The 27,303-nt window shown below is 38.4% G+C and overlaps 9 protein-coding genes across 9 annotated transcripts; 7 read left to right on the top strand and 2 right to left on the bottom strand.

Moving 5' to 3' along the window:
* Positions 1-2,567, bottom strand: BCR41DRAFT_380469 (hypothetical protein). The gene is made up of 8 exons (XM_022027265.1): positions 2,016-2,567; positions 1,785-1,877; positions 1,573-1,602; positions 1,306-1,372; positions 1,072-1,206; positions 797-939; positions 432-497; positions 1-170 (listed from the first exon to the last, which is right to left on the bottom strand). Exons 1-8 carry the CDS (start codon positions 2,313-2,315, stop codon positions 66-68), a joined length of 939 nt encoding a protein of 312 aa, XP_021883482.1. The 5' UTR covers positions 2,316-2,567; the 3' UTR covers positions 1-65.
* Positions 2,568-5,045: 2,478 nt separating this feature from the next.
* Positions 5,046-5,789, top strand: BCR41DRAFT_349915 (hypothetical protein). The gene has a single exon (XM_022023565.1). It carries the CDS (start codon positions 5,460-5,462, stop codon positions 5,640-5,642), a length of 183 nt encoding a protein of 60 aa, XP_021883481.1. The 5' UTR covers positions 5,046-5,459; the 3' UTR covers positions 5,643-5,789.
* Positions 5,790-6,185: 396 nt separating this feature from the next.
* BCR41DRAFT_18430 (hypothetical protein) lies at positions 6,186-8,897 on the top strand. Its single transcript, XM_022019780.1, has 5 exons — positions 6,186-6,215; positions 6,337-6,716; positions 7,233-7,340; positions 7,529-7,614; positions 8,673-8,897. Exons 2-5 carry the CDS (start codon positions 6,529-6,531, stop codon positions 8,738-8,740), a joined length of 450 nt encoding a protein of 149 aa, XP_021883480.1. The 5' UTR covers positions 6,186-6,215; positions 6,337-6,528; the 3' UTR covers positions 8,741-8,897.
* Positions 8,898-9,609: 712 nt separating this feature from the next.
* On the top strand, positions 9,610-11,549 carry BCR41DRAFT_18383 (hypothetical protein). Its single transcript, XM_022019776.1, has one exon. It carries the CDS (start codon positions 9,669-9,671, stop codon positions 11,181-11,183), a length of 1,515 nt encoding a protein of 504 aa, XP_021883479.1. The 5' UTR covers positions 9,610-9,668; the 3' UTR covers positions 11,184-11,549.
* A 131-nt stretch (positions 11,550-11,680) lies between these two features.
* BCR41DRAFT_334286 (xylose reductase) lies at positions 11,681-13,405 on the top strand. Its single transcript, XM_022021922.1, has 4 exons — positions 11,681-11,947; positions 12,273-12,292; positions 12,445-12,556; positions 12,685-13,405. Exons 1-4 carry the CDS (start codon positions 11,840-11,842, stop codon positions 13,396-13,398), a joined length of 954 nt encoding a protein of 317 aa, XP_021883478.1. The 5' UTR covers positions 11,681-11,839; the 3' UTR covers positions 13,399-13,405.
* A 276-nt stretch (positions 13,406-13,681) lies between these two features.
* Positions 13,682-15,962, bottom strand: BCR41DRAFT_349912 (tryptophan synthase beta subunit-like PLP-dependent enzyme). Its single transcript, XM_022023564.1, has 7 exons — positions 15,889-15,962; positions 15,707-15,763; positions 15,167-15,582; positions 15,005-15,067; positions 14,596-14,893; positions 13,988-14,474; positions 13,682-13,868 (listed from the first exon to the last, which is right to left on the bottom strand). The coding sequence occupies exons 1-7, from the start codon at positions 15,935-15,937 to the stop codon at positions 13,697-13,699; spliced, it is 1,542 nt and encodes a 513-aa protein (XP_021883477.1). The 5' UTR covers positions 15,938-15,962; the 3' UTR covers positions 13,682-13,696.
* A 165-nt stretch (positions 15,963-16,127) lies between these two features.
* Positions 16,128-18,232, top strand: BCR41DRAFT_334277 (WD40-repeat-containing domain protein). Its single transcript, XM_022021921.1, has 7 exons — positions 16,128-16,454; positions 16,546-16,647; positions 16,760-16,880; positions 17,000-17,078; positions 17,183-17,318; positions 17,431-17,869; positions 18,103-18,232. Exons 1-7 carry the CDS (start codon positions 16,246-16,248, stop codon positions 18,223-18,225), a joined length of 1,209 nt encoding a protein of 402 aa, XP_021883476.1. The 5' UTR covers positions 16,128-16,245; the 3' UTR covers positions 18,226-18,232.
* A 2,914-nt stretch (positions 18,233-21,146) lies between these two features.
* On the top strand, positions 21,147-22,373 carry BCR41DRAFT_420662 (hypothetical protein). Its single transcript, XM_022029923.1, has 4 exons — positions 21,147-21,405; positions 21,530-21,651; positions 21,759-21,801; positions 21,980-22,373. The coding sequence occupies exons 1-4, from the start codon at positions 21,226-21,228 to the stop codon at positions 22,343-22,345; spliced, it is 711 nt and encodes a 236-aa protein (XP_021883475.1). The 5' UTR covers positions 21,147-21,225; the 3' UTR covers positions 22,346-22,373.
* Positions 22,374-26,224: 3,851 nt separating this feature from the next.
* On the top strand, positions 26,225-27,094 carry BCR41DRAFT_349906 (C2 domain-containing protein). Its single transcript, XM_022023563.1, has 2 exons — positions 26,225-26,359; positions 26,494-27,094. Exons 1-2 carry the CDS (start codon positions 26,306-26,308, stop codon positions 27,019-27,021), a joined length of 582 nt encoding a protein of 193 aa, XP_021883474.1. The 5' UTR covers positions 26,225-26,305; the 3' UTR covers positions 27,022-27,094.
* The last annotated feature ends 209 nt before the right edge of the window (positions 27,095-27,303 follow it).

Below are 27,303 nucleotides of genomic sequence, written 5' to 3'. Positions count from 1 at the left end.
ACAAACTTTTGCTACTGCTGCTTCTGCCACTGTCACTGCCACTGCCACTGCCACTGCCACCGCCACTACTGGACAGTAGTCTTCTTGGGACGAGATCCAAAGATAGTGCTGCCTATGCGAACATTAGTCGATCCTTGTAAAAGAGCTCTTTCAAAGTCATCACTCATACCCTATTGAAATTAAAGTTGATTATTATTATTTTCTTTTTTCTTTTTTTTTTTTTTTTCTTTTAACCCTGTCATTGTATCCATTGGATCATGATGACAGTGATAATGGCAATGATAATGAGCCAGGTCCCAGGAATGAAGGAGGGGGAGGCAATCGGAGATAACGGAGGGGAGAAGGGAGAAGGGAGAGGGCGTGTGCGCGTTTTATAACACAGGGTTTATAGCGTAAAAATAAAAAAAAAATATTATATATAAATATTTTACCATGCTCAATTCCAGGTCCGTGATCTTGAGTGCCTCTTCAATTGTCGCCTTGCATTGATTTAGTGTCTATAAAAAAATAAAAAATAAAAAAAAAAAAAAAAGATATACCTGTTTAGCAAAAATGGAAAAAGGGCACAAGCAAAGGCAAAGCTTATGCGACTCCACTCTTTCTTTATCCATTATTATTATTATTTTTTTATTTTTTATTTTTTATTTTTTTTATCATCTCCCCCAAGTTCCAGATTGGTAGAAGATGAAGAGGAGAAGGAGAAAGAAGTAGGATAAAAAGGAGAGGAGTAGGATAAGAAGGAGAAGGGAGAAAGGAGAAAGAGGAAACGGAGGAGAAGGGGAAGCTGGGACCTCACCTTGAAATCTGGATTTTCACCGTTATCCAAGTCAGGATTTGGTGATCCAATTGTCATTAGACCGGACAGCTTAAGGTGAGGGCAGGATGAAACAACATGCTGTGCCACCTCTAGGGCCTCATTTGGAAGCATTCCACTCTTGGCTGGAAAGAAAAAAAAAATGGTTGAGGATCATCGGGGATCATTGGGATAAAACCATTAGTTAAGAATATTGGAATAAATAATGAGCATAAATGATAAATAAAACAAAAAAAAAAAAAAAAAAAAAAACTTACTATCCTCACCACTCGTGTTGATTTGTAAAAAGATACGAAGTGGTTCAGATCGAGCAGCACTCACGCAGGCCTTATCCAGAGTCGAAGCCTTCTTTGCGCTGTCCACAGTCTCCACAACGAACAGATTAGGGATTGCTTTAATAAACGTATTAGGCATAAATATAGTTAATGTCGTATCCACTTTTTTTTTTTTTTTTTTTAAACTTTCTTTTTTTTTCTTTTTCTTCTTCTTACCCGCAACAATCTTGCACTTGTTAGACTGAAGTGATCCGATGAAATGCCATTGAATGTCTTTGGGTAACTATTTTATATATTTTGGTTAACAAAATAAAAATAAAAACCGGTTATTAAATTTCTATGTACTTTACCCATGTACTTTATTTACTTTCAATTGACAATTGACAATTGACAACTGACAATTGATAATTGACACATTGCTCGCGTGACCAAAATAGACCGCAGCACAGCACAGCAAAACAATCTTTTTTTTTTTTTTTTTACCTCCTTGCTCTTTTCTTCTAGTTCCTGAACCTGTGGACCAATTTTTTTTTTTTTTTTTTTTTTTTTTTTTTTGGTTTTTCAGTTTTTTTTTTAACGCGTTGTTAGAAATATATAATCAAATCTTGTAATATTATTATGTAGAGATACCCTTTTCTTCCAAAGGAAAAAAAAAAAAAAAAAAAAAAAAAAAAGAAAAAAAGAAAAGCACTTACATAATTCTCACCAAAGTGGCAATGTCCAGATTTCTCATAAACAGCCAATATATCGGATGCAGGCTTGTACTTGCTGACTGCCACTAGTCGTGCCTTTTATATTTATATTTGTATTTATATGTATATGTATATATTTAATAGCAACAAAAAGAGTCAATTGAAAAGAACTCCTTTTTATTTGAAAGAGTCGTAAGAAAAAGGAAAAAAAAAACCCCCCCCATTATTATTTACCTTCTGTGCATTATCTCCTTTGCTCTGTAAAGTCTGTTCCATCCTTTTGACAACATCTGACAGGTTATCTACCAATTCCTGAGCACGGTCAGGGGTATATTCAAGGCTGGTACTCATGCTTGGTAATAATCTTTTGGCTGTAGCAGCAGTCCTTAGGGTAATAGTTGTAGTTGCAATAGAACGAGCAGAAAAAGCTAATGTCCGATGATAATGATGAACGGTATTGAATCGAGACAAATTAAAGAATTGAGCCTGTGAATGAACTGTCCGAATGAGGAATGGATAAAGATGAAGTGACATTCGAGGGGAAGGAGGGAGTGTGTGTGTGGAATCAAGTTTTCATCAAGATGGAGGGAGAGTTGTGTGTATGTTTATGTGATGTGTGTGATGTGTGTTATGTGCTCTACATAGTTTCTTGGTAAGAAACAGTCACCCTGGTTCAAAAGATACGCGTTGCGCGTTTGATCATCTCGTTGTGAAACAACCGACGCGTGAACGTGAACGTGAACGTGAACGCGTCGCGCTGATTCTTTTTTCTCTTTTTATCTTTTGACACGGCCGGCGCAAGGGCGCACAATTTAAATTTTTTTTTTTTTTTTTTTTTTTTTTTTGGGGGGGCGGGGAGGAGGAAGAGGGGGTGGAGGTGGGGGGGATAGAGGAAGTGTAGTAGGATCTCGCTTGCTATATGCAATGCAAAGGGTTAATTAATAATGTGACACTACATGACACATTGATAAAAAGAAAAAAAAAAGAAAAAAAAAAAAAAAAAAAAAAGATCTAGGACTTTCCTACGAAAACTATGAAGCGGGACTCCAATTTTTTTTTTTTTTATTTATTTATTTATTCATGAAACTGGTTGTTGACAAAAAAAAAAAAAAAAAAAAAAAAAAAGATGTCGGCGCAATCAAATTGAAGAACGGAAATAAAAAAAAAAAAAAAACATCCTTTGGTGACCCGACTCATTCTTCTATAGCTACACAGATACTCTCAGAAAAAAAAAAAAAAAAAAAAAAAAAAAAGACAATAAACAAGATCTACAGCTATCGTTATTGAAGAGAAAAAAAGGAGAATAAAAAAAAAAAAAAAATTCCCACACAACAGGATGGCGTTGGTGGCCAATGGGCCATTGCTCGTATACATTAGATGTTGTACATTCTGTTCCACTTTGTTGCCGTTAACTGACAAGTTGCACACATATTTCCCTTAAGAGGCTAATTGATCCATCTGATCAGCGTAAAAGGAGACATTTCCCTAAACATGTAACATGTACATGTACAATGTACAATGTACACTAGGCTGACGTGACTTTTTTGGAGGGCTTTTTTTTTTTTTTTTTTTTTTTTTTTTAGACATGAAGAAAAAATAATAATAATAATAATAATAATAATATATATATAATAAAAGAAAAAAAATGAGGCTATGCAACGAGGCGAACACCAAAAAGCGTTTTTGGACCCTGTCACTTGGAGATACACTGCATTTTTGGTACACCATACTGAACATCTACATCTACATTTATATATACATGCATTTATTGACCCTATCTTGATAAACGGAGTTTTTCCATATTGCTTTCTTTCCTAATGCTCAGAAAAAGCCATCTTGGGGAAGAAAGGCTAAAAAAGGAGGGCGAACAGCATCTCTATGCACAAAAATCTATAATAAATATTATACATGTAATATATAATTGCATGATCATATGTGTCTACTCTTGAGCTGGCGGTTGTTAAATATTGCACCCCCCCCCCCCACCACCACCACCAACCACCACCATCACCATCACCTCCCTGTCCGTTCAATAATAAAGATATACATGTACATGTAGACACGGATGCATCCCAAAAATAATAAGGTGCATATTGATTATATTATTAATGTATTAAACATACTATGTGTATCTTACTTTATTCCTTTGGATCTTTTACCCCTCAGCATTTCCCTACTCCTCCTCTCTTTCCCCGGCTTGCCATGTATGAAAAATAAAAGGAAATGAAAATCGATCAGAAACAAAAGGCGCCCAGAAAAACTCTAAATTACTTAAAGACATTGTGGTTTTTTGAAACCCACATTAGGTAACAGTTCATTGCACACGCAGTGGGTCAAGGTGGGACAGACAGAGGAGGGGGAGCAGTTCAGGTACAGTAGAACAAGGTGGGGAGGGAAAAAGAAAGGGAAGGGGAGGAGAGACGGGATAGGATGATAGGATTTTGTAAAGACGCACATACCCTAGACTATAAACACTCTCCTCTCCTTCTCTTCCTCTTCCTCTTCCTCTTCTCCTCTTCGAGCCGGATAAGATTAATAGTTGGTGACCAGAGACGGGAACCTTAAATGCATATTGCGTGTTTGTCTTTCGGTGAAAGTATGACAAAAAAAAAAAAAAAGGGTATTATGACGAAAGTGGTAAACAAATGAATGAAGAAAGCGGATAGGGAACTCATGGGCAATGATGTCTTTGAGAAAATAACAAGCTCTTGATAGGATAGACAGGTTACTTTATCTGAATGACGAAGTACTTTTTCCGAGGACTTTTATTTATTTATTTATTTTTTTTTATCAATTGAGCCTCTAAGCCAAATAGAGACTTAATAATATACCGGTTAATATGTATATATTAATTTTATCAAGGAATGGAGATGTCCCTTTTTAAATTTTTCTTCAACCTTGTACCTGCATTGGGAGAAGGCCGATTGCCTGTAGTCGAGAAAAAAAGAGAAAGAGAGAGAGAGAGAGAGAGAGAGAGAGAAAAGACACAGCATCTCTGAAACAAAGAAAATGTTTCCAATAGTCCAATAGGAGTGATATGACTTTACATTTTTTTCTTTTTTCTTCTTCAAATCAATTCGCCTTATGGCCGTGCAAGTAAGCCAAGTTGGATGCATGCTTTATTTATTAATATCTCAATTTGTCATCGACCCTGAACCAAGAAAGTTGAACTCGCCATATTTCGGTGGACGAAATGTCAAGGACCAGATCTTTTTTTTTTATTTTATTTTATTTTTTTAAACTATTATTGCTAGTCCTCCGTGGCTTGGATACCGCGACGATGGACCACTGTTCAATAGAAAGGAAAGTGGAAGAGGGGAGAAGTGCATTGACCTTTACTCGAGGCCATGGTTCGGGCAATAAGGACTAGACTTAGCATTGTCAAAGATACATCTCATATAATAACTATTCACTTGGTCAGGGTTAAAAAAAAAAAAGAGTTTACGCCTTTCTTTTTTAATTTTGTTTTTAACCATGGATAGAGTGTTCTGCATTCTTATCATTCACGTTGTGGTTCTAAGGGCTTGCATAGAAAAAATAGTGAATGCGCCTCTCCGTAAAGCCTTGGCCTTTGTTTACATCGACATTGAAGCACAAGGCCGTCCCAGATAGCATGTGCTATTAAAAATATTTTTCATCTCCGTGCGCACTTTTGAACGACAGTTGCCATTGTTGGGCATGGGTCACCGCCTCCCCTATTACAAATTACTGACCATTCTTCCTTCCTTTCTTCTTTCGTTTCCTTCCTTCCTTCTTTCTTTCTTCGCTCTTCATTCTTCATTCTTCATTTTCTATCATCTCTTTGTTTTTATTCAAATGCTAATTCATATACTGCGCTTTTTCACAGTTTGCTCTTTATAAATTCATTGCTCTTTTCCTCTTCACATCCTGACCCTGACCCGACCCTTCCTTCGATTTCATTTTGCAGAAAGCACCCAACATCCGTGGATCGTCATACCTTCATTTCAGCTCTTGATTTCCCTTTTTTCCCTTTTTTTCTCTCTCTCTCTCTCTTTTTTTTTTTTTTTTTTTTTTTTTTTTTTTTTTACTTCCCCAATTATCTCTCATCTGACATTTTCATTCTCCTTCTACCCCTTCCTCCTCTTTCTCAATATTCATTTTTTTTATTCTTTTACTTTTTCTTTTTTTTTTTTGTTCGCTGTCCCTATTGTAGCCCATCTTATAAAAACATATCCACATTAAGCGCGGACCACCTTTGGTTGTGCACCGCCCTTACTAATTCCCTCAGGTGTGTTACTTTGTGTTACCCACCAATTTAGGAACCCAGTTTCTTTCTAAAACACGATCTCTCGCTCTCGCATCGTGATTATGGTTAACGCTTCAACTCTTGTTCCCTTTTTCGCATTTTCCGATCTTTTCTCAACACATTCAATAGCCAGTGCTTCATCTCTATTTCCTCTCATTTGTATATGTGTACATATATATAAAGATTTATTTATCTTTTTTATCTTTTTCTTTTTTTATATATCTGATTTTTCTTTTTACTCTTTTTTCTCATCCTTATTCTCTTTCTCATCCTCTCTTAAGCAATCAGTCAGAGTGTATGTATATTTTCTTCTCCACCCTTTCCCTCTTTACCTTCACCTCCACTTATACTTTCACTTCCATCTCCTTCGACCTTGTCCATCACAACTTCACTCTTCCTTTTTTTTATTTTTTTTATTATTATTATTATTTTTTTTTTATTTCTTTATTTCTTTATTTCTATAAATTATATATATAATAAATGGCGAGTGAGACTCCGAATTTGCATGTCCTCATTGTAGGAGGAGGCATTGGAGGCCTTATGCTCGGCATCATGTTGGAACGAGCAGGGATCGACTATCAAATCCTGGAAAGATCACCCGAGCATCGACCGTTAGGTAGCGCCATCTCCTTGAACGGCACAGTCTTACGCCTATTCGAGCAATTAGGGTAAGTCCCTCTTTCTCCTCCCTTTTTTTTTTTTTTTTTTTTGTTCAAATCATCGTTTACATTCGTTTACATAATCCATTAAGAAAAAAAAAAAAAAACGGCCAAATGTCCATGGAGTCTTTTCCCACCCTTTCTCTCTCTTCAACCTTCAGCCTCTTCTTTTTCCATATCTCATGGATCAATCTCTACATTTGGAAGGGAGAAAAGGAAGAAGAGGAAGAACCTGGGCATGTTTCAGCTAACACAGCAAATTTCATACATGCTCCCCCATCCCATGCTCAATGGGTAATTCCATTTCTGCAATATCCGTAGACTATATAGCTCTCATTCTATTTTATTTTATTTTTTCAGACTGGATTTTTTTTTTTTTTTTTTTTTGGCTCATTAGTAACGAGAGACTGCAGATAAAAAAAAAAACCACTTAGTTCATGCAGACCATTCTTGAGTATTCAAAAACAGAAAAACAGAAAAACAAAAAAAAATGCTTAAATCTGGACCCTTTTTTTTTTTTTTCAGATTGTTAGAAGAGCTTTACAAGATCAGTAAGTTTGCTGGTAGACTTCACGTGATGAAGGAAGATCTAGAGACTCAGGGGCATCTTGATCTAGAGCACTTTGAAGAAAGGTATGTAGATGCGACAGATATGTAAAAATGATGGAAAATGAACCAAGGCATAATGTGTGAATGCCTTATTATTCCCTTCGCAACGTTATTCTATGCACGACTCATCTAATCAATCAATCATTTAATCAATCAACATTGTCCTCATCTTACTCATTTCCTCACAACTCGACACGGAAAAAAATATCCAGATATGGTTATAACAGCATCGTGTTTGGTCGACCAGATCTTTTCAAGATGCTTGTCTCTCATATCCCTGAAGGGAAATTATTGATGGGTAAACGTGTTTTATCTACGACTCAGATAGAGGGAGAAGGTGTCCAGATCCGATGTTCAGACGGGTCAACGTATCGTGGAGATATCCTTGTAGGCGCAGATGGAGCCTATAGTTCAGTACGGCAATGTATGCACAAGGCCTTGAAAGAAAAGGGTCTCTTGCCTAAATCAGATTCAGAGAAACTGAAGTTTGATCAACACTGTGTTGTGGGCATCACAGATGAACTTGACCCGGAGAGATTCCCTATCTTGAAACAAGAGTTCTGTGAACTGTATGGTATCATTGGCAAGAAAAGCCCATACACGGTAAGGGAGTGGTTTTTTTTTTTTTTTTTTTTTTTTTTTTTTTCCTCCTCGGATATTCCTTCAAACAATTTTGCCCATCCTATCCTGTCCTATCCTATCCGACTACACAAGATGATACCAAAACGCGTCTAGTGCTACCTAGCAGCAATTTTATTTTTTCTATTTATTTTTCTATTTTATTTTATTTTGGTTATGCATTCCCACTCCCTTAATCCTCATACTCTCGCATACTCGCACACTCTCAAGACTAATTAATGGCTTGCTCAATTGGCCCTGGTAACCGGGACAGAACCAATTGAATCATTGCTAAATACTTGTAGGGTGTCATAACCGCCTCTGTCCTCCCCTCTTCTCTCCCATTCCCTCCCCTAACTTCCCCTGCCACCACACTTCAATTCTAGAAATGCTCTTTTTTTTTTTTTTTTTTTTTTTTTTTTTTTTTTTTTTTTTTTTTTCCTTTCTGTTCTACTGCTCTCGCCCCATCTTATACACTCCATTATTAAAAAAATGGAAAAAAAAAAAAAAAAAAAAAAAAAAAAAAAAACTCCCCCCCGAAGCGTTTAGTGTTCATGCACAGACTCTATTTTCAGATTCAATTGCCCAGGGGGAAATCTATACAAACTTTTTTTTTTTCCACCCTTTTTTACGAGCTTTGTTTCGCGTTAACCAATAGAAGCTTGCAGTGAGTCTAATAGGCTAAACTCCCAATTGCTCCTATCCAATCTAATTCAAAAAAAAAAAAAAAAAAAATAGATTTGGCTTATTCCAATTGTAGGCAACAGGTTCGCTTGGTCCATTGGAGGGCGCATCTTGGATTCTGAGGCAGGACAAGAAGATGTCCGGAGTTTTTCATTTGCAGAATGGTGGCCCGAGCTCACTACGGATGTCTGTGATTTAGTTCGAGACTATACCCTGCCAGACTTCAGAGTCTCGTACCAACATGATGGTCATTACAAGAACGCCTCTGTGGCCCACCACGATGTCCACCATCACCATGATGAACTCCATGATATCCATGATTCAAATCATCCTTTTAGTGATGAAGGCAGCAGTGTGAGTGATTGTAGTAGCATTCACAGCAAAATACTCTCAGAGAGTGGCAGTAGCCCAATCTCATCTAGCGCAAGCAGCGCCATGATGGACGACCCTGTCTCGCCTGGTAAACACCCTCACCCTCCTTCGTACTCTGCCCATTTCACACAATATGAAACTTCTTGTGCTTCTAAATGGAAATCTCCACATCCCTCGCCACTATCGTCACCACCACTACTATCGCCCTCTCCATTACCATCACCCACAACAAATACAAACACAGTTGGCGATAGTGCAGCTTCATCGATCAATGGCAGTAGCCATAGTAGTCATGCGGATTCTCTTCCCCATGGGTTTACCCCGAGGCGTAAAACTCATGGGCCTGCCAAACCAGGCACTGTGGGTGAGATTATTGATGCCACCAATATGGAGCGAATTTCAAAGGTCATGCTCGAGTCAAAGTTGTTCAAGGTCTGGCACCATGAGCGAACTGTCCTCATCGGCGACGCTTGTCACAAGATCCTACCCTTTGCGGGGTAAGTAATTAAAATTGCTGCTTTGATACATTTAAAAAAAAAAAAAAAAAAAAAAAAAAAACCTCTTTACTAAAACTGTCAACGCCTTTTTTATACTTCCTTTCTCTGTATGGGCGCATATAGACAAGGAGCGATTCAAGCTATTTTGGATGGTATCTCGCTTGCAAATGCCCTCTATGATATGAAGACGAAATCAATGGACAATATCACTCGAGCGTTCAAACGATACAGTTCTGAACGTTTCCCAATTGCCAAGGGAGCTGTCGTTGGATCCCGATCTTTTGGTCGGTTCCTCAACGTCCAAGGAAGACTGTCCGACTTTATCCACAAGATTTCCTTTAGCCGAGTCCCACCTTGGCTTCTGAGAATGGCCACAGATAAGTTACATCTGAATCGACCTCAGCTAACATACTTGCCCATGGTCCCTGATCGTGGTGCTGCCAAAGCTCATAAACAAGATTATTCGCCTAAATATCTGGCTCGAATGGCCAATGAGAGGCAAAGAGCTTCTTCCTCTGAGGCCTCTCTTGTTGCTACTGCCGCTACTGCTAATGGGATTTCAAATAGCAATGCTACTTCTTTTGAAAAGCATCATGAGCCACACGGTCAGTTTAAGCAGCAGCAGCAGCAGCAGCAACAACAGCCACAGCGATTTGCGCCAGGTGAAGAAGGACAAGAGGAAGGAGAGCATTATAGGGTTGGAGCAAGAAGACAGCGTCCACGCTCGAAATCCCACCACCACCCAAGATCTCCAACATCATCCATTTTCTCATCTAAAGAGATCCTTCCCCCAATAGGAGCGCCTCTATCTCCATCTTCATCGCGCAAAATGTCACCAAGGTCACTGGTTCCGCCACCTTTGCCATTGGAAGCGCCTCCTCGTCACCATCCAACTGTCTATCTTCATCATCATGCCCCGTCTTCATCGCGCTCTTCCTCCTCACAGACATCTCCATACTCATCATCATACTCATTAGCGGCGACTACGAGTCCGGGAGTGGAGGAAGGTTACTTTTCTCATCATTCATCTCGATCAAGGCGGAACACGGTGGGTCAGAATGGTCGTTCACAGCCTTCTTCTCCTAGAGCAGGAGTTCCTCCGTTGGCACCGTTTGCATCGTTGCCGATCCCCTTTGAGACCCTGTCGCGATCCCCTGATGTGTACGCTCATGGGGCAACAACAACAACAACAACAATGACTTGTACGCCTCCACGATCCCCTACAAATGCGACCAACTATTCTGAACGCGTCACAGCTCTTCTGAATAGGCCATCTACAACACCGATCGCGCCTCTGACGGGACCGATGGCACCGACGATGACATCAGCATCGACGCCATCCACACCGATAGCAGCCTCATTCAAGAGGAGACATATGCGGACCAAGAGTCTTCACTTGGAGGATAATGAATCGTTGATGGCTGAGATTTTAGCACTTGAGAGGACAACGGCGATGATGAAGGAGCGTGCGTTGTTGCGTGAGAAGAGGTCGCTTGATCAGATCAATACTCAGTGGCGACAGCAACAGCAATATTATCAACGTCTTCGTCATCAACACAGTCACCCATTGCAACAGCAGCAGCAACAGCAACAGGATCAGCAACAACATCAGACACAACTCCGTCAGCCTCAGCCACTTTCATATCATAAGCTTCAGCAGCAGCGAGCAGAATTGGAGCAATCATCACAGCTTTAAAAAGAAAAAAGAAAAAAGAAAAAAAAGATAACAATCTATTGTATACCCCGCTCTCACAATTTCAAGGGCACCCACCACACAACATCCCTTTATTTTTATTAGTTTAAAAAAAAGGGCATTTTTCTGTCTATAGTTATATATATTTAATTTTATTCATCTGTATATCCTTCAAATCATCATCATTTTATCATTATCATATTTTTCCTAACTCATCTTCACTATCATCCATTATCATTATAAATATCATTATTCATTTTTCATCTTCATTTTCATCTTCATATATAATATATTCATTATCATTATCATTATCATAAACAATAAAAAGAAATCTTTTTTAGCGCGTGTAACGAACTAAAAAACACGTAATCAGTTTTATCTCCTCCAATTAGAGATGGTGTGAGAGACAATGTTAAATCCTATCCAATCAAAAATTGGAGAACATTATATATTCATTAATGCATTCCACACACAGACAAGACACAAGTGTCCTAGAAACTGTCTATGTCGTAACATGTAACTCATGCTCTCATTCACTCATTCATTCATTCATTCATTCATTATTTTGACGTTCATTCGATTTCTCTTTATTTTCTTTTCTTTTTTTTGTTCTCATTTCAACGTATTAGGCTAGACTATACTATACTACCTTGCATAACATGGCCACCGAATCTCTTACTCTGCAACCAGGTGGTGCAAAGATGCCACTCCTCGGCTTTGGAACTTGGAAGGTCCCCAAGGATAAGGCTGCGGATATTGTTTACAAGGTAAAATGTATATTATATTATACACATATATATATCTATATATCCAATATCCCCTTCCCTTCCCCTCCAAACCACTCTTTTTTATTTTACGTAAAAAAAAAAAAAAAAGGGTTGCTTTTTTCCTGTCGTTTGGAAAGGGTCTCCTCCCCCTTCATGCATCATGCATTTTTCAATCCAAATATCCATAAAAAACAAAAAAAAAACAAAAAACACACAGACTTGGATAGCAAGTAGAGTGGAGATCAAAGCGTTATTAATTATTATTATTATTATTATTATTATCATTATATATGTATATATATTTTTTCAATGGGATTGCGTTTAGGCCATTCAAACTGGTTACAGGTAACGAAAAAAAAAAAAAAAAAAAAAAGATCATTAATATTCAAGACAGTCAAAAGCTTTTTTTTTTTTTTTTTTTTTTTTTTATTTCACTTTCACGGAATTGATTTTTTTTTTTTTTTTTTGTTTTTGGGCGTGGGAAAATTTGTCAATAGATTATTCGATTGCGCTTGCGATTATGGCAATGAAGTTGAAGTCGGACAAGGTATCAGGAAGGCTATCGAAGATGGTCTTGTCACTCGTGAACAGCTCTTTGTCACATCCAAGGTAAATAAATGAAAACTATACTATAGGGAGAAAGAATTTTTTTTTTTTTTTTTTTTTTTTTTTATTTATGGTTCGATACTCATTCATTTCTTTTTCTTTTTTTTTTTTTTACAAAAAAAAAAAAAAAGCTGTGGAACACTTATCATCGTCAGGAACATGTTCCTATGGCGTTTGACAAAACACTCACAGACCTAGGATTGGATTACCTCGATCTTTACTTGATCCATTTCCCAATCTCACTCAAATTCGTCCCATTCGAAAAACGCTATCCTCCAGAATGGGGTAACAACGAACAGGATTTCGTCCCCCTTCAAGAGACCTGGACTGCAATGGAGCAATTGGTGGATTCAAAAAAAGTCAAAAACATTGGTGTGTCCAACTTCAATGCGATGCTGTTGATGGACCTTTTATCGTATGCTAGGATCAAGCCTGCAGTGTTGCATGTGGAAATCCACCCGTATCTCAATAATCAAGACCTGGTCCGGTATGCTCAATCGCAGGGTCTTCAGATCACTGGTTATTCTAGCTTTGGCCCTGCTTCCTATGTGGAGCTAGGAAACGACTCCGCCAAGGGTGCTGTACCTTTGTTTGAAGAGGAACGCCTGGGCAAGATCGCGAAGGCACATCCCCCAAAGTCAGTCGCTCAAGTCATTCTTCGTTGGTTGATCCAGAACAAGATCGCAGTCATCCCTAAATCATCCGATCCAAAGCGTATGGCCCAAAACGCAGACATCTTTGACTTTGAGCTGTCTTCAGAGGAAATGAAGACCATCCAAGGCATGAACATTCCTTTGAGACTCAACGATCCTCGTGATTACGCCAACATTCCCATGTACGCTTAAGTGGTTTTTTTTTTTTTTTTATTTTTATTTCAAATAAAATAAAATGCAATATAAACAATTTGTCCATATCATATCCATTCTTAAGGTCCATACGGAGAACAGCAGGAGATGTAATGAAATTGTAAACTGTTAAAACACAGGACTAATAATGATTCAACTTGAGTTTATAAAGAGGCATAGCCTGATCGGGAGGCCATCCAGTTAATGGACTAGATATATGGGATCGAATGGTAATTTTTTTTTTCTTTTTTTTTTTTTTTTTTTTTCTATTTCATTTTATTTTGTCCTGGAAAACTATTTAAAATGCTCTTCCGCTGCTCTGACGACGGTTCAAAAAGGTCATCAAGTCGTATTTGGTGGCAACTCCCAAGCACCAGCGACGATCATCATCTGTCACAACAGCAAACGAGTGCTTCTCAAAGAACTTTGACAAGTCTGCAAGCGGAGTATTTGGAGTGATAGTTTCATATCTAAATAAGCATCAACAAATATAATGGATTTGCAAGAGTGAGCTTTTTTTTTTTTTTTTTTTTTTTTTTTTTTTTTAGGCATAAAAAAGAGAGAGTAAAAGAGAAAGAATGATACGTACGCGTGAGAGCCGCCTTTGCCTTTCTTCTTGAAAGAATACATCCATTTGGAGACCAGGTCAGATTCCTTGGCACGACCATCCTCCATAGCTGTGGTCAGAGCAGTCAACGAAATGTACCCCATCAATTTCCGATTCGTTGGGTTGATGACAGGCAATTGTGAGAACTCGCGAGTCAACATCAGATCCAATGCATAACCGACCGTCGACGTCGGAGGGACTGTCACTGCTGCAGGTAGCTGAAGTTCCTCCACACTCGCAGCACGATACTTCTCATGGCGATGATAAGCAACCGATCGAGCCATAGCCTCATCCATCAAATCATGTTCCAATAACCAGTCGTCCGACAAAAGTGTTGAAGAATAGTTGCGTGCAGTATCGTTCAAGATTGTAAGAATACGTGGCCTCTGATCTGAAGCATCACTAGTGTTGTTACCGAGTCCTTGAGAGTACCGTAATGCGGCCGCAACGACACTTCCAGATGAAGGGCCTAATTTTTTAACACAGCTTGAAAAAATATTAGAAAACCCTTTCTACCTTTCTCTTTCTCTCCTTTTTCTATCTTCATCAAAGAAAAGAAAAAAAACCCCTTTGACCAGTGGATCATTTACCGCAGAATACACCATCCTCACGGATAAGTCGTCGTGCAGTCGAATAAGATTCCTGATCAGACACCTGGATCCATGTATCAACAAGACTCTTATCCAGAATGGAAGGCGTAAAGTTGCCACCGATATCCTCAACCTTCCATGCACCACTCTTGACGACCCCATCCTGGATTGATGAATGCTCTGGCTCGACTCCTACGATCTTTAATTCAGGAATCCTGGCTTTCAGGGTCCTAGCCAGTCCTGTGATTGTGCCACCAGTTTCTACACCAACAACAAGGATATCCAAACGGCCCTCAGTCTAGCGGCATACACACATATACGCAAATGTAGATGTATTAGAGATAAAAACAGTCATTTTTGAGCAAGTAAAAAGTTTTTTTTTTTTTTTTTTTTTTTTTTGAATAATTACCTGGACAAGAATCTCCTCAGCTGTCACCTGGCTATGGACTTGAGCATTTGCACCATCTGTAAACTAAAGAAAGAAAAAAACATTAAGCCATTATTGTAATGTTCCTTATCATCAAACCATGTTGACATTATGATTTGAATATCATTATATGTGTATACCTACCTCATCCACCAAAATAGCATTTGGGAGGTCCGCTGCAATCTTTTTAGCGATAGCGAATTGAGATTCTGGAGAGTCAACATGGGCTTCAATGGGTGTACGAACGATCTCCACATTCAATGATTTGAGCAATTGCATTCTATCCTGACTGGTACGCTCGGGGACGAGGCCAATGACTTTATAGTGTCCATGTTTAGGTGCTAAAAGGGCTAAACTGATAATCAAATTACCACTGCTGGGGACTACCAATGTTGTAGTTGAAGTGCCATCGTTATTATTGTTATTATTATCGTTGCTGTTGCTATCACTGCTGTCCTTGAGTTTATTAGCGGCCTTCAAGTTTTCAAGGATCCTCTGCGCCACACGATCCTTGATCGATCCGCTTGGGTTACTGAATTCGGTTTTGGCAAGAAGGTCGACTATTCACAATAAAATAAACAAAAAAAAAAAAAAAAAAAAAAAAAAAACATAATCCGTTATGTTTCATATTTTTAAAGCAAAATAAGAAGGTCCAATTCATGTGTCCTTGATGTTTTCCTTTACCTTGATGCTTGTTACCAATAGATCTTAGACGAACAATAGGCGTGTTTCCGATTGTGTCTAATAAAGATTTAACGAAATGACCGGTTGTTAAAGTCTAAATCCTGTCTCCTGAGCTTTGAAGTAAGAAGACTTCTTTCTTATCAATTGTGGACAACAATATAAATTGTCGAGACTAATAATACCTCCGGCGGCGTCTACAATAGGAGGAGGCGCAATTTTAGTTCCTGTCATGATGTTCAGTTGATTTTTAATTGTTGAGGTTGAATGAAAGAAAAAAAAAAAAAAAAGAAAAAAAAAAAAAAAAATCTCTCACGGCAAAGTTTGACAGTGATCATTGTGACGGCTTTTTAATCTTTCTCGCATCATTTTTTTTATTTGCTGCGTTTGCCACCAACTTTGCATTACTCATTAAACTTCATTGCTTCATTGAAAAGAACAACCCCTCTCTCCCCTCTTTGTCTCTTCCATTTAACGTGTGGTTACCCTTTAAAATAACGACATATACATATATATATATATATTTCCCACACTCTTTCACCATGAACAGTCGTCGCATTCGTTGCAATGTTGGTCACGTCAAGAACTCATTCTTTCAGTTGGAGTTGGGTCTTGTCCGTCCAGACGTCTTTCAGAAGAGATTTCTCAACAAACGAATAACAGATATTGTGCTCGATCCCTCCACTTCTATTGAACGGGCGCATACCGGAGCAGTTAATACCATTGACATAGAAGAGGCCGAAGCTAGATAGTAAGGAAAGAGAAAAGGCCTTTTTTTTTTTTTTTTTTTTTTTTTTTCAATTGCTTAATTTTTCTTGGGTTTTCCGTCTGGGTTGATCTAGTTTGATTTCGGGCGGAGGCGATGGCAGTATCCATGTCTATGACCTAGATGAATCCGAGCGAGAAGAGCGCCGGATCATCAAGAGTATTGCCTCCGTCAACAGGTACTAAAACATATAAAATAAAATGTTAATAAAGACGAGAGTATTTGTACTGCAAAACAAATTGTGAAGAAAACGTTAACCCGGCTTTATTTTATTTCTATTTTTATTTTAGGAGCGATGATGGGCACAGAGGAGGGGTTTCACGCGTGAGATGGTATCCATTTGATAATGGCATGTTCACCACATCATCGTTTGATAGTACTATTAAAGTGTGGGATACCAATGCAATGGAAGTAGGGCTATAACAGATCTTTACTCCCCTCTTATTCCCTCTTGCTCAATTGACCATTTGGAATTACCTCCGCATATACATAAAGGGATTTGTCTAATCTTTTTTTTTATTCTTCAATAGGTTGCTTGCACATTTGACTTGGCAAACAAGGTCTATAGTCATGCCATGTCTTCAAAAGCGACTCATGGACTCATAGCAAGTAGGTGGTCTATTTCGATTGAGTAAAAGCGGTGATAAGAGCTCATGGAGAGTTAAAAATTAAGCGCTTTTTTTTTTTTTTTTTTTTTTTCGGATATACTATAGCCGCATCAGCTGACCCACGGATACGACTATGCGATTTGAAAACTGGTGCATATACACATTCTCTTTCAGGACATAGAGGAACAGTTTTGAGCGTTGAATGGTCTCCTCGTCACGATTATTTATTGGCATCGGGAAGGTAATATATCATTCTTTTTCTTCTTCTCATCGCTATGGTCTATCTAAATCAGATAAAATCAGCGACACGAGGTTTTTTTTTATAAAGATGTTTATAATAACCTTTTCTTCAGTACCGATACGACTGTGAGGCTATGGGACATTCGAAAATCAAGTTCATGTTTATGCTCATTAGACCTACACAACAGCGCCTCGCCTCCTCTCGCAGAAAGTAATTCAGCTCATACGAGAGCTGTCAATGGGGTCAGTTTTACACCAGATGGACTATATCTCGTGACGACAGGGCATGATGACAAGATGCGACTTTGGAATTTATATACAGGCCAAAATACCCTTACCAACTATGGCACAATGATCCGAAATCAGTTCGTTCATAATCTATCACCGCTCATTTCGCCTCTTTCTGTGGCTCCTCCATCGTCGTATTATGTATTCCATCCATCAGATGATCGGTCGATTTTGATGTTTGATTTGATGGATGGGTCACTTGTCAAGCGGCTGACAGGATCTTATGGCCGTGTCACTGCCCTTGCATGGAGACCAAGGACACAGGTAAGCGAAAGCAAAAAGAAAAAAATGCCACAATGTGACAACAACAGCCCTGCGTGCACTGGCGATAAGAAAGAAAACATATTCGAGTATACCCAATGGAAGCAATAACATTGACCACACGCGTTTTTAGCTCATTGACGATGTTTTTTTTTTTTTTTTTTTTTTTTTTTTTTTTTTGGTCCGATCATCTGCTTTGCTTCGTTGCTTGTTTATGCTTGTTTACGATGTGTTAGGAGATATACAGTGCAGGAAATGACCACGACATTCTTGTATGGTCGCCCAAAAATATTGACCGCAACAATGCATTGCAAGCTCTTGCTGATCAAGATACTTGGTCAGACTCTGATAGTGACTAGAATAAATAAATCCAATCTCTTTTAAGTATGATGACCATGCCTGAAGAAGAAGAAGAAGAAGAAGAAGAAGAAGAAGAAGAAGAAAGAATCCTGTTGTTCTTTGTTATTATCGTGTAAACACTTTTGCCTGGGAGTCTTGTTTATTTGTTCCTTTCATTTCTCTGTAATCGGCGTTTTATGCTCTTATGCTTCTCATGGGGATATAATCAATCCAAATCAAGCGATCATTGTCCAATGCAGTGGGAGTGAGGAGGATGAGAAGGAGATGAGAGAGAAGGACAAAAAATTACAAACGGAGATTAACAAATGTGAGAGCGATTAAAAGACGCAGATAGAGCTTGATTTCTCTATTTTAATAAGAGATAAAAGAAAGATAAAAAGAGTATAAATCATAAAAGTTTTTCCAATCGTTTTCTTGATCCACAGAAACATGTGCAGTCTGCACTTGTGGAAGAAAAAAAAAAAAAAAAAAAAAAAAAAAAAAGTGCCTTCAAGTCTTTGGAGAAAACCAATCAATCGACATGAGCATTAAAAAAGGTGAGAGGATAAGATGAAAAGGTTGCTTACGGACTAAAAGGAAAAAGGAAAAAAAAAAAAAGGTCATGGTCATAGTCATGCGCCAAGGTTTGATAAAGAAAACGAGAATGGTTCTTTCTTCCTCTTCTTCTTTCTTCTTCTTCTTCTTTCGTGTCTCTTCAGTGGTTCAGAAGGATGAAACGGGGAGGAAAAAGATAAGAGAGCATTGGCCTTTTTTCTCTTTTTGACCACTGAAAACTCTTGACTGGATATGAGAATGGACAAAGGACAGACAAAAAAAAAATGCCTTCTTGAGACCGTCATTGTTTTTTTTTTTCTGTTTTTTTCCTGCTTTAGTGATGATATGAAACACATGTCCATGCTGTTGTTTACGCGCGTTTTTTTTTTTTTTTTTTCCCTTCTTTATTTCAAATTCCAAACCCTTTTGTCAAGAACCCGAGTAAAAAATAATTGTAATAACTGTAATAATAGTAATATACAATAATAAGAAATAAAAACAAAAAATGAGGAGAGACATCTCAAAATGGCCGAAATGTCCATTAGGACCACAATCCTTGGTGTATAATAGGAAAACAAAAGATGAAGGAGAGGAAACGAGAGCATGCGTCATTATAATTATTATAATTATTAGATAAAAATGGTTTCGATTGCCATATATAATTATCCCAATGTTCCGTGGTATGATCCTTCAATATGTGGTGCATATATAATTAAGCCGTTTTAACCTGTAGAACCAGATGTTATGTTGCGAGATGAGTGTTATCTATGATGTATACATGTCATATATATTTTATATGTTTATATAAATGTAGAATGGATATGATTAATATGATTATGGGAAGGATGATGACAACAGAAACAGAGCACACGATAACGATCAAACTTTTTTATTTTTTTGTCTGATTTCAATAATGCAATAAATGTAAATTAATGGCCAAGCCAATGAATATTGAGTATTTTAAAGAATGGACCCTGATTCCTTCCCCCTCTTCCCCTTTTTTTTTATCATGCATTTCTCTTTGAGCCTCTGATTGTTGGTCAGCGCTTGTTTTTGTGTATCCCACGGCTCAAAGAGACGGAGTAATCGTTGATCTAATCGTGCGGATGGATCCAATGACATTGCATCTTGTTGTTAGTGTGTTTACTTTGTCTGTGTGAAAAGTATGCAGCGAAACACTAACTGCAAATGCTCTTGAGAGGTGTGAAATGTTCATTGTTGCACAAACAATTCAGGCACAAACAAGCTTTTGGATGATTGGGTTTCTACTGTCAATCCCCCCTCCTCCTCCATCTGCCTCCCTCCTCCTTTTCTCTCTCTCTCTCTCTCTCTCTCTCTTCCCATTCCACTAACCTACATGTTAGCCCTTTAGCCATTAGAGTAAGCTTGTAACAGTCTTGAATAACCAAGTGCCCTTCTCCTTCATTCTCTTCTTTTTTTTTTTCCTCCGACGTTATAGACTGACACGGATCTTGAGAGCACACCTAATTTCTTTTTTCATTACTGTAATCTAGGCTATGCTTTACTTGGAAACGATCGTCACACTTTGAACATGTATTCGTCTTTCATAAAGAATGGAGGGTAGACTATATGCTTACAGCGAAAGGCACTTTAATGAAATCGAAGCACAATTTACATTCACTTTTTTTCTTTTCTTGAGAAAAAAATGTTTGTAAAAATAAAAAAAAAAATATATCGTTCTCTCACTTTGTTGACCCTCCATTCATTCATTGTGGACTTGAAAGTAAAAAAAAAAAAAAAAAAAAAAAAAGTTATATCTTTGTTTATTTTACTTCATGGCCATGCCCATATAGCATCACCAATCAACCAAACAAACAAACGGCTAACCAAAACACTCTCTCCATCCAATCTGGATTAAAGCTGGCAGGTTGTCGGACAAGATAGTGAACTGATTATGCGCGATTGTCTTTCTACCCCATGGACCTTTTGACCTGACAACATAACCACAACAAACAATTCGAATTAAAATAATATAATATAAAATAGAATAAAATAAAACAAAAATCCGAAAGATCTCTCCACCCTAAACAAAAGCATACTATGGTGCGCCATCGACTTCATCTCGTGGGATTTATGTTTTTAATATCATTCTGCATAGATTGATATTATCTCATATTACATTGCAGAGAAACATTCATTTATTTTACTACATACTTCATTAAATTATTCATTCCTTCATTGCACCTTTCAACATTCTTATCTGTTCTGTATACAGAGCGAGCGGCATACCCGCCATCATTTAGTTGATCTACATTGAGCATTGCCTAAAAAACAAAACAAAAAAAAAAAAAAAAAAAATCAGGCCTAGCTAATTCCTATAAAAGACCCCCACCCATACAACCATCCCCCTTTCTGATCTTCAACAATTCTGTTCAAGCTCATCCCGGACAAACTTCCTCTTCTCTCCCTCTGTTTCCCTTTTCTACTTTATTCATTCCAAAAACATGAAGCTTCTTGCCTCTGCTGCTCTTTTGGCTTTGTCCTCCATGGCCTTGGTCGCCGATGCTCACATCTCCTTCCGTTACCCATGCCCTCGTAAGGCCCCTTACTCTGAGTGCCCTAAGCCCAACGACAACCAATGGGGCGAGGTTGACTACGATGTTCAATCTCCCGTTGGTACCTACGTATGTATTTTTTTTTTTTTAAAAAAAATTTCTTTTATATCGCGTTATTCGAGACCTATATCCTCCTGTATGGATAAAGTATTTAATTGTACCTCAATTTTTTTTTTTCTTCTCTACAATATAGAACCACATTTCAGACCCCATCTGCAAGCACTCCAGCTCATTTGCTGGTGTCCGCCCCACTTTCCAGGCTGGTTCCACTATTCCCGCCAAGATGGATGTTGATGTTAACCACAGGGGAGGAAGGTATATACATAAAAGATAACATGCCTAGTAAATCTTTTATTATTTTTATAATGAAAATAAGGTAACTCACTCTTGCTCTCGCCTTTTGATCCCATGCGATGATATAGCTGCCAATGGGCTCTTTCCTATGACAACGGCAAAACCTGGGTTGTAAGTGATTTCTTTTTCTTCTGCCTTGTCTATTTACTTTTTCTTTACCTTTCTTTGCAATTTAATCTATCTTGACATTGAGCTCTTTCTAACTATTTTTTTTTTTTTTTTTTCTTTCATTTCATGTCACGTTTCCTTAATTCATGATGGTTTGGTATGGATCGTCCATATATTATAGGTTATCCAAGATCACTTCCAAGACTGCCTTGCTAACGCTCCTGCTGGCAGCACTTTCTCCCTCCCAGTGAGGATCCCAGCCAATGCTCCCTCGGGTCCCGCTGTCCTCAACTGGCTCTGGAACAACAACGAGGGCAACCGTGAGTTGTACTCGAGCTGTGCTGATATCGTTATCCAGGGAACCAACGGTGGATCTCTCTCAGGGGTTGCTCCTCTCTTTGCCAACTATGGTGCCGGTAGCCCTTACATTCCTGAGAGGGCTGTCTCGGGTGGCAACTGGGGCAAGCAATACTTTGATGCTCGCAAGCCCATCACTGTCACTGTTCCTCCAAGGCAACTCAAGAGACAGGTTGTTCCTTTGAACTAAATGTTATCAACTACATTATAATATCAATAACAAAAAAAAAAAAAAAAAAAAAAAAAAAAGGTGTGTATCTGGGATGCACTCTTTTTTTTAAAAAAAAAAAAAAATAGGGAGAAAATGTATTTAAGCAACAAAAAACCAGCAAAGAGTTTCTGGGGGGTGACTTTTTACTTTTTTTTTTTTCCTTATTATTTGTATCTATCAAAAATTACCATAGCAATCTAACATCCTTTCATAACAATAATAAAGCTGGTCTTTAAAACATGAAAAGGGAAAAGCTGCCTGCCGCTGGCTTTTTTTTTTTTTTTTTTTTTTTTTTAACGTTGCACAGTTTTGTAATATAAGCCCTCTTTGCCTTGATTTAATGGCTCTTGTCAAAAAAAAAAAAAAAAAAATGCTTTTAGGTCTGTGAGATTATTCATTAAACGTTAGCAGCTCCTCTGTGTATGTACAGTCACCTGAAATAAAGTTTGGACAAAATGGATTTTCTTGATTTTTTTTTGAACAACCTGGACAAACAGCTCATATGCAACATACATAAAGACTTCATCAATACACATGAAATTTTACATGCTCACTAAAGAGGTCAATACTGTTATTTATTGGGGTTTTGAAGACGGCATTGTTAGAGTAGCAAAAGTGCCATGTAGGTTCAATAGTGAGTGTTCCTACCATCGACCCCATTCACTTCTTCCAGCCTTTCGGGCATGGTAGCGACAAGGCTGGCCAGCCTCTCTTGCGGTAAATTATTCCACTCTTCGATAAGAGCCCGTGTGAGAGTGGGAAGATCTCTTGGCCCTTTAGCGCGCCTATCGAGTGCATCCGCAAGAAGTGACCATACATGTTCAATAGGGTTCAAATCTGGGGAGCATGAAGGCCAGTCTGGAATCCTCGGGATGCTGTTTTTTTCGCGCCATTCTTTTGCAATCTTACAAGTATGAACTGGAGCATTATCCTCCATAAGTATGCCATCCTCTACCTCAGCCATAAATCTGGCTAGCTCGCCTTGATATACATCTTCCACGAAACACCGTCCATCTTTACGACCTCTTTCAAATACAACCAACCGAGACTTTCTGGTTGCTGTGAACGCCCCCCAGACCATCAGAGTTGTTCTACCACTTTTGAAAGTGGGTGCGAGGCAATCATGATCGTACTTTTCCTCTACTTTACGCCAAACTCTTATTTGACGAAAATGCTCACCAACTTCAAATGATGATTCGTCAGTCCAAACTACCCGATTCCAGTCTTCCATGGACCAACTCATATATTTTTTGACAAACTGCAGCCTCCTTTTTATATGTCCTTCTTTTAAGAATGGTTTTTTTACTGCAATCCGGCTGAAAATACCCAATGAATGCAATGCCTTCGCAACTGTCCTCTCGCAAACTTTGTTCGGCAATTGGTTAGTGATATCATTAAGAGTACACCTTCTATTCTGCTTAGTATGGCGAACGATGCTCCTGAGGTCCCGTTCACTTAGTACTTTGGGCCGTCCTGGGATCGGAGTGCAAGCAGTGGTGCCTCTTTCTTGGTACACCCTGATAATATTAATAACAGAGGTTCGGGGTACACCGCGTTGCAATGCGATTTCCGCAGCCTTCATGCCCACGAGGTGTATTCCAACGATGATACCTTTATTCTCAATGTCTAAGTGTCTCGCCATGGTGGTTTACTCAAGCTGTTTGTATGTGAAAAACAGGAAGGAAAGAGATTGAAGGAAACGCTTCCCTACGTAACTATTTCAATATTTTATTTTTTTGTCCAATCTTTGTTTCAGGTGACTGTACGTGTACGTACATACTCCATCTTTTTGTTGATACTCGAGATTCTAAACTAAACTATTTGTAATTAAAAGAGTAAACGATGGTGTAAAATACCCTTAGACTAATCCTTATCCTTCTACAAGCTCAAGGGCAATAATATTTATTTCTTTTTCTTCCCTCTCTCGCTTACTCTTTAAGCAGGCCAATGCTGACTATCATGGATAACTCAAATGCATAAAGTCATGTTAATTTTGCTTTGTAATAATGGTCAGGCCTTGAAGAGACACAAACCGGACACGACAACTGTCTCCAGGAATGTACATGTAGAGCATAGACGGCTTCTCCACAGTCATTGAAGTGGTAGGAATTGTATGGAACGTTGAGGAATGATGACAATAAAGTTATGGTTGGCATAGGTATATAGTCTGTTGATAGTCTTTTTTTCTAATTTATGTCAATGTCAAAAATCAGATTATCTTCTCTACGTCAACCATTCCGATGGGGTTAAATGTTTTCCTTTATTGACTAGTTGAGAAGTGCTTATTACTTGGATGAATAATAAACTAACCCACTCAGTATGCGTTCATTCTCGACTAGATCCTTACACTATATAGCATTATCTTATTTCCAAAGCAAAGCCGGCTCCAGTATAATGTCTGGTTTTAGAATTAAATAAAGTTGCATTCGAAAGCGATGCTTGCTTGGTATAAATATATGAACTGTGTTTGTCCACTAGACATTGTAGACGGACAACGTGTTGCCGCTCCTCTTGTTTGATGCAAATACGACTCCAAAAAAAAAAAAAAAAAAAAAAAAAAAAAAACACACGTGAATACTGAAAGTTGCTTGTCTTTTCCGAGGGGAAAGCACCTGTGCTTTTGTACTTGAACCCCAAACCCAGGATTCGAATTATCTTTCCTTGATACTTGTATTCTCTCCAGCTGTACTAATTGTGATGTCTGCTCGATGGTGGCTTCCTTTTTTTCTTTATCCCTTTTTTCCTCTCGCATCATTGCTTTTATGACAGTCTCACGCATGGTGTAAAAGTATCACCAGCAATTCGCCTATGGGTTGTATATTCCATTTGTGCTTCGCTTGACTCTAAACTTTTATCTTACTTCTAATTGGGTTCTAATGATTCCTTCATGAGAGTTGCTCTTGAGTATTTCATAAAACACCTTGATCGAATCCAATCCCGAACGGACGAGTATAGCTTTCTTGTATGTATGCGAGAGACTAGAGCTAGCTTTCAATGATTTGATGACGATCTTGCTTAAGCACAAGATGGACAAATCAGTGGAGAGAAAGAAATGAACTTTAAGGCCTGGGAACTTCATTTATTCATGGTATTAAGGGCTTTAAAACAAGGGGCCCTCCTCCTTCGCCTCTCTAGAAACCCCATTGTATCCCCAGTGGGCCACGTAGAGTCCATTCCAATCAAGAGTTTTTTTTTTTTTTTTTTTTTTTTTTTTTAAAAAAAAAAAAAAGAATAGAGAATCTGTTGCCCCAGACTTTTAATTCGTTCGATTCTCCGCATATTCTTCTGCTTTTGGATTGTTCAAAATGATTATCGCCAATTGCAGACCCCTTGCTGTCACCTAATTCGTTTTCTTCCTCGAGAATATCGTACTCTGGTGACGGGCACACCTCCCCAGCAAAGAATATGGGCTGTGTGTCTATTGGAATGAAGTTTGGCAGAAGCATGGAGTCAATTCTCAAAGCAATGGAGTAATGACCGGTCCCCAGTCCTAAAAATTTAGAGTTCAATATTTTAATACAGAAATATTCTTTGAATAAAGTAAATAATAAATAAAAATATGTATAACTTATTCCCTCATTTTTGGACGATTATGATTATGCAATCTGTCACTGACATTAACACGCATGATATGCATGTACTATTGATTCTATATACGTGAAGACTATGGAACCATTGAACCAATGAACCATTGCACCAAATTCAGCCTCTTGTTCTCATTATGTTCCCACTTCCTATGGCCCTCGCGTCATTCCTCTAGTGCCTCGACTCTTATTCATCCGTACATGTCCTTCATTTTTCTATATAAACCTCCGCCCTTTCCCCAATTTTCTTCCTTTTTTTTTTTTTTTTCTTCTTCACGCTTTTCCTCTTCAACAAGCAACACATAACACTACTCTTCTTTTTCCCCCCAGCCAAATCTTTTACTCATAACCAACCATGTCTTCCATCCATATCAAAGTTCACTCCGCCGAAGGCTTGCGCGATGTTGAGGTACGGACCCCTTCTTAGTTCATTGTTTCAATTTTTTCTTCTAATTTCACACGCGTCTTTTTGGACTTTTGTAACATGGACTGACAAGTAACACTTATTTCTATTTTCATTTGTTTGTCGGTCATGTTTAACAGAACTTCGGTAAGAACGACCCCTATCTCCAAGTCAGCTTGGATTTCGAAAAGAAGAACTCTTTCAAGAAGACCTCTGTCAAGAAGAACGCAGGAAAGAACCCCGAGTGGAACGAGGAGATTATCCTCAATGACTATGAGCCCAACGAGCACCATTACTTGTACGTCGAGATCCTCGACCAGGAGAAGCTCGCTGATGCCGTCATTGGTTACGGCGCTATCCCTTTGCGTCAGGTCATTTCGGCCGGCGGCTCTTACAGGGGTAAATTTGAGGTCTATGATGACGAATCCAAGCCGCATGGAGCTGTTTCCTTGACCATCAGCATCCTCAGTGCTGGTCAACAGGCCCCTGCGTCTAGCGGCCCCGAGGTCCAGGGTGAAACTCAGATTGTCAACGAGCACAAAGATAGGATTAAGTTGTTGGAGAACAAGGAGGATGCCTCTGACGCTGCTGTCGCTGCCGCCATCTTCGGCGCGGGCTTTGCCTACCTCAAGAGCGGTGGCAAGAAGGAGGTTAAGAAGGAGAACTAAAAATCCACACACTCTTTGGACTTTAATTTGTAAATAGTGGGTATTCTCGCAATTCTAAAAAAAAAAAAAATTCTATTATTGCAACCAAAAATTCAGCTGATTTTTTGTAAATAAAATATATAAAAAGGACTTCCAACATTTTTTTTATTTTATTTATTTTCATATTCCTTCAAAGATGGTTGCAGACAGAATGGAAACGATTGAGGAACGAACAGGAAAGAGATAGGATGTGATAGAGGGAAAAAGAAATAGCGACAATGCGATGGAAAATTTTAGACTGAT

The sequence above is a fragment of the Lobosporangium transversale genome, assembly GCF_002105155.1.
Source record: "Lobosporangium transversale strain NRRL 3116 chromosome Unknown BCR41scaffold_10, whole genome shotgun sequence".
Taxonomy (NCBI): Eukaryota; Fungi; Mortierellomycota; class Mortierellomycetes; order Mortierellales; family Mortierellaceae; genus Lobosporangium; species Lobosporangium transversale.
This window is presented reverse-complemented; position numbering and strand designations above follow the sequence as displayed.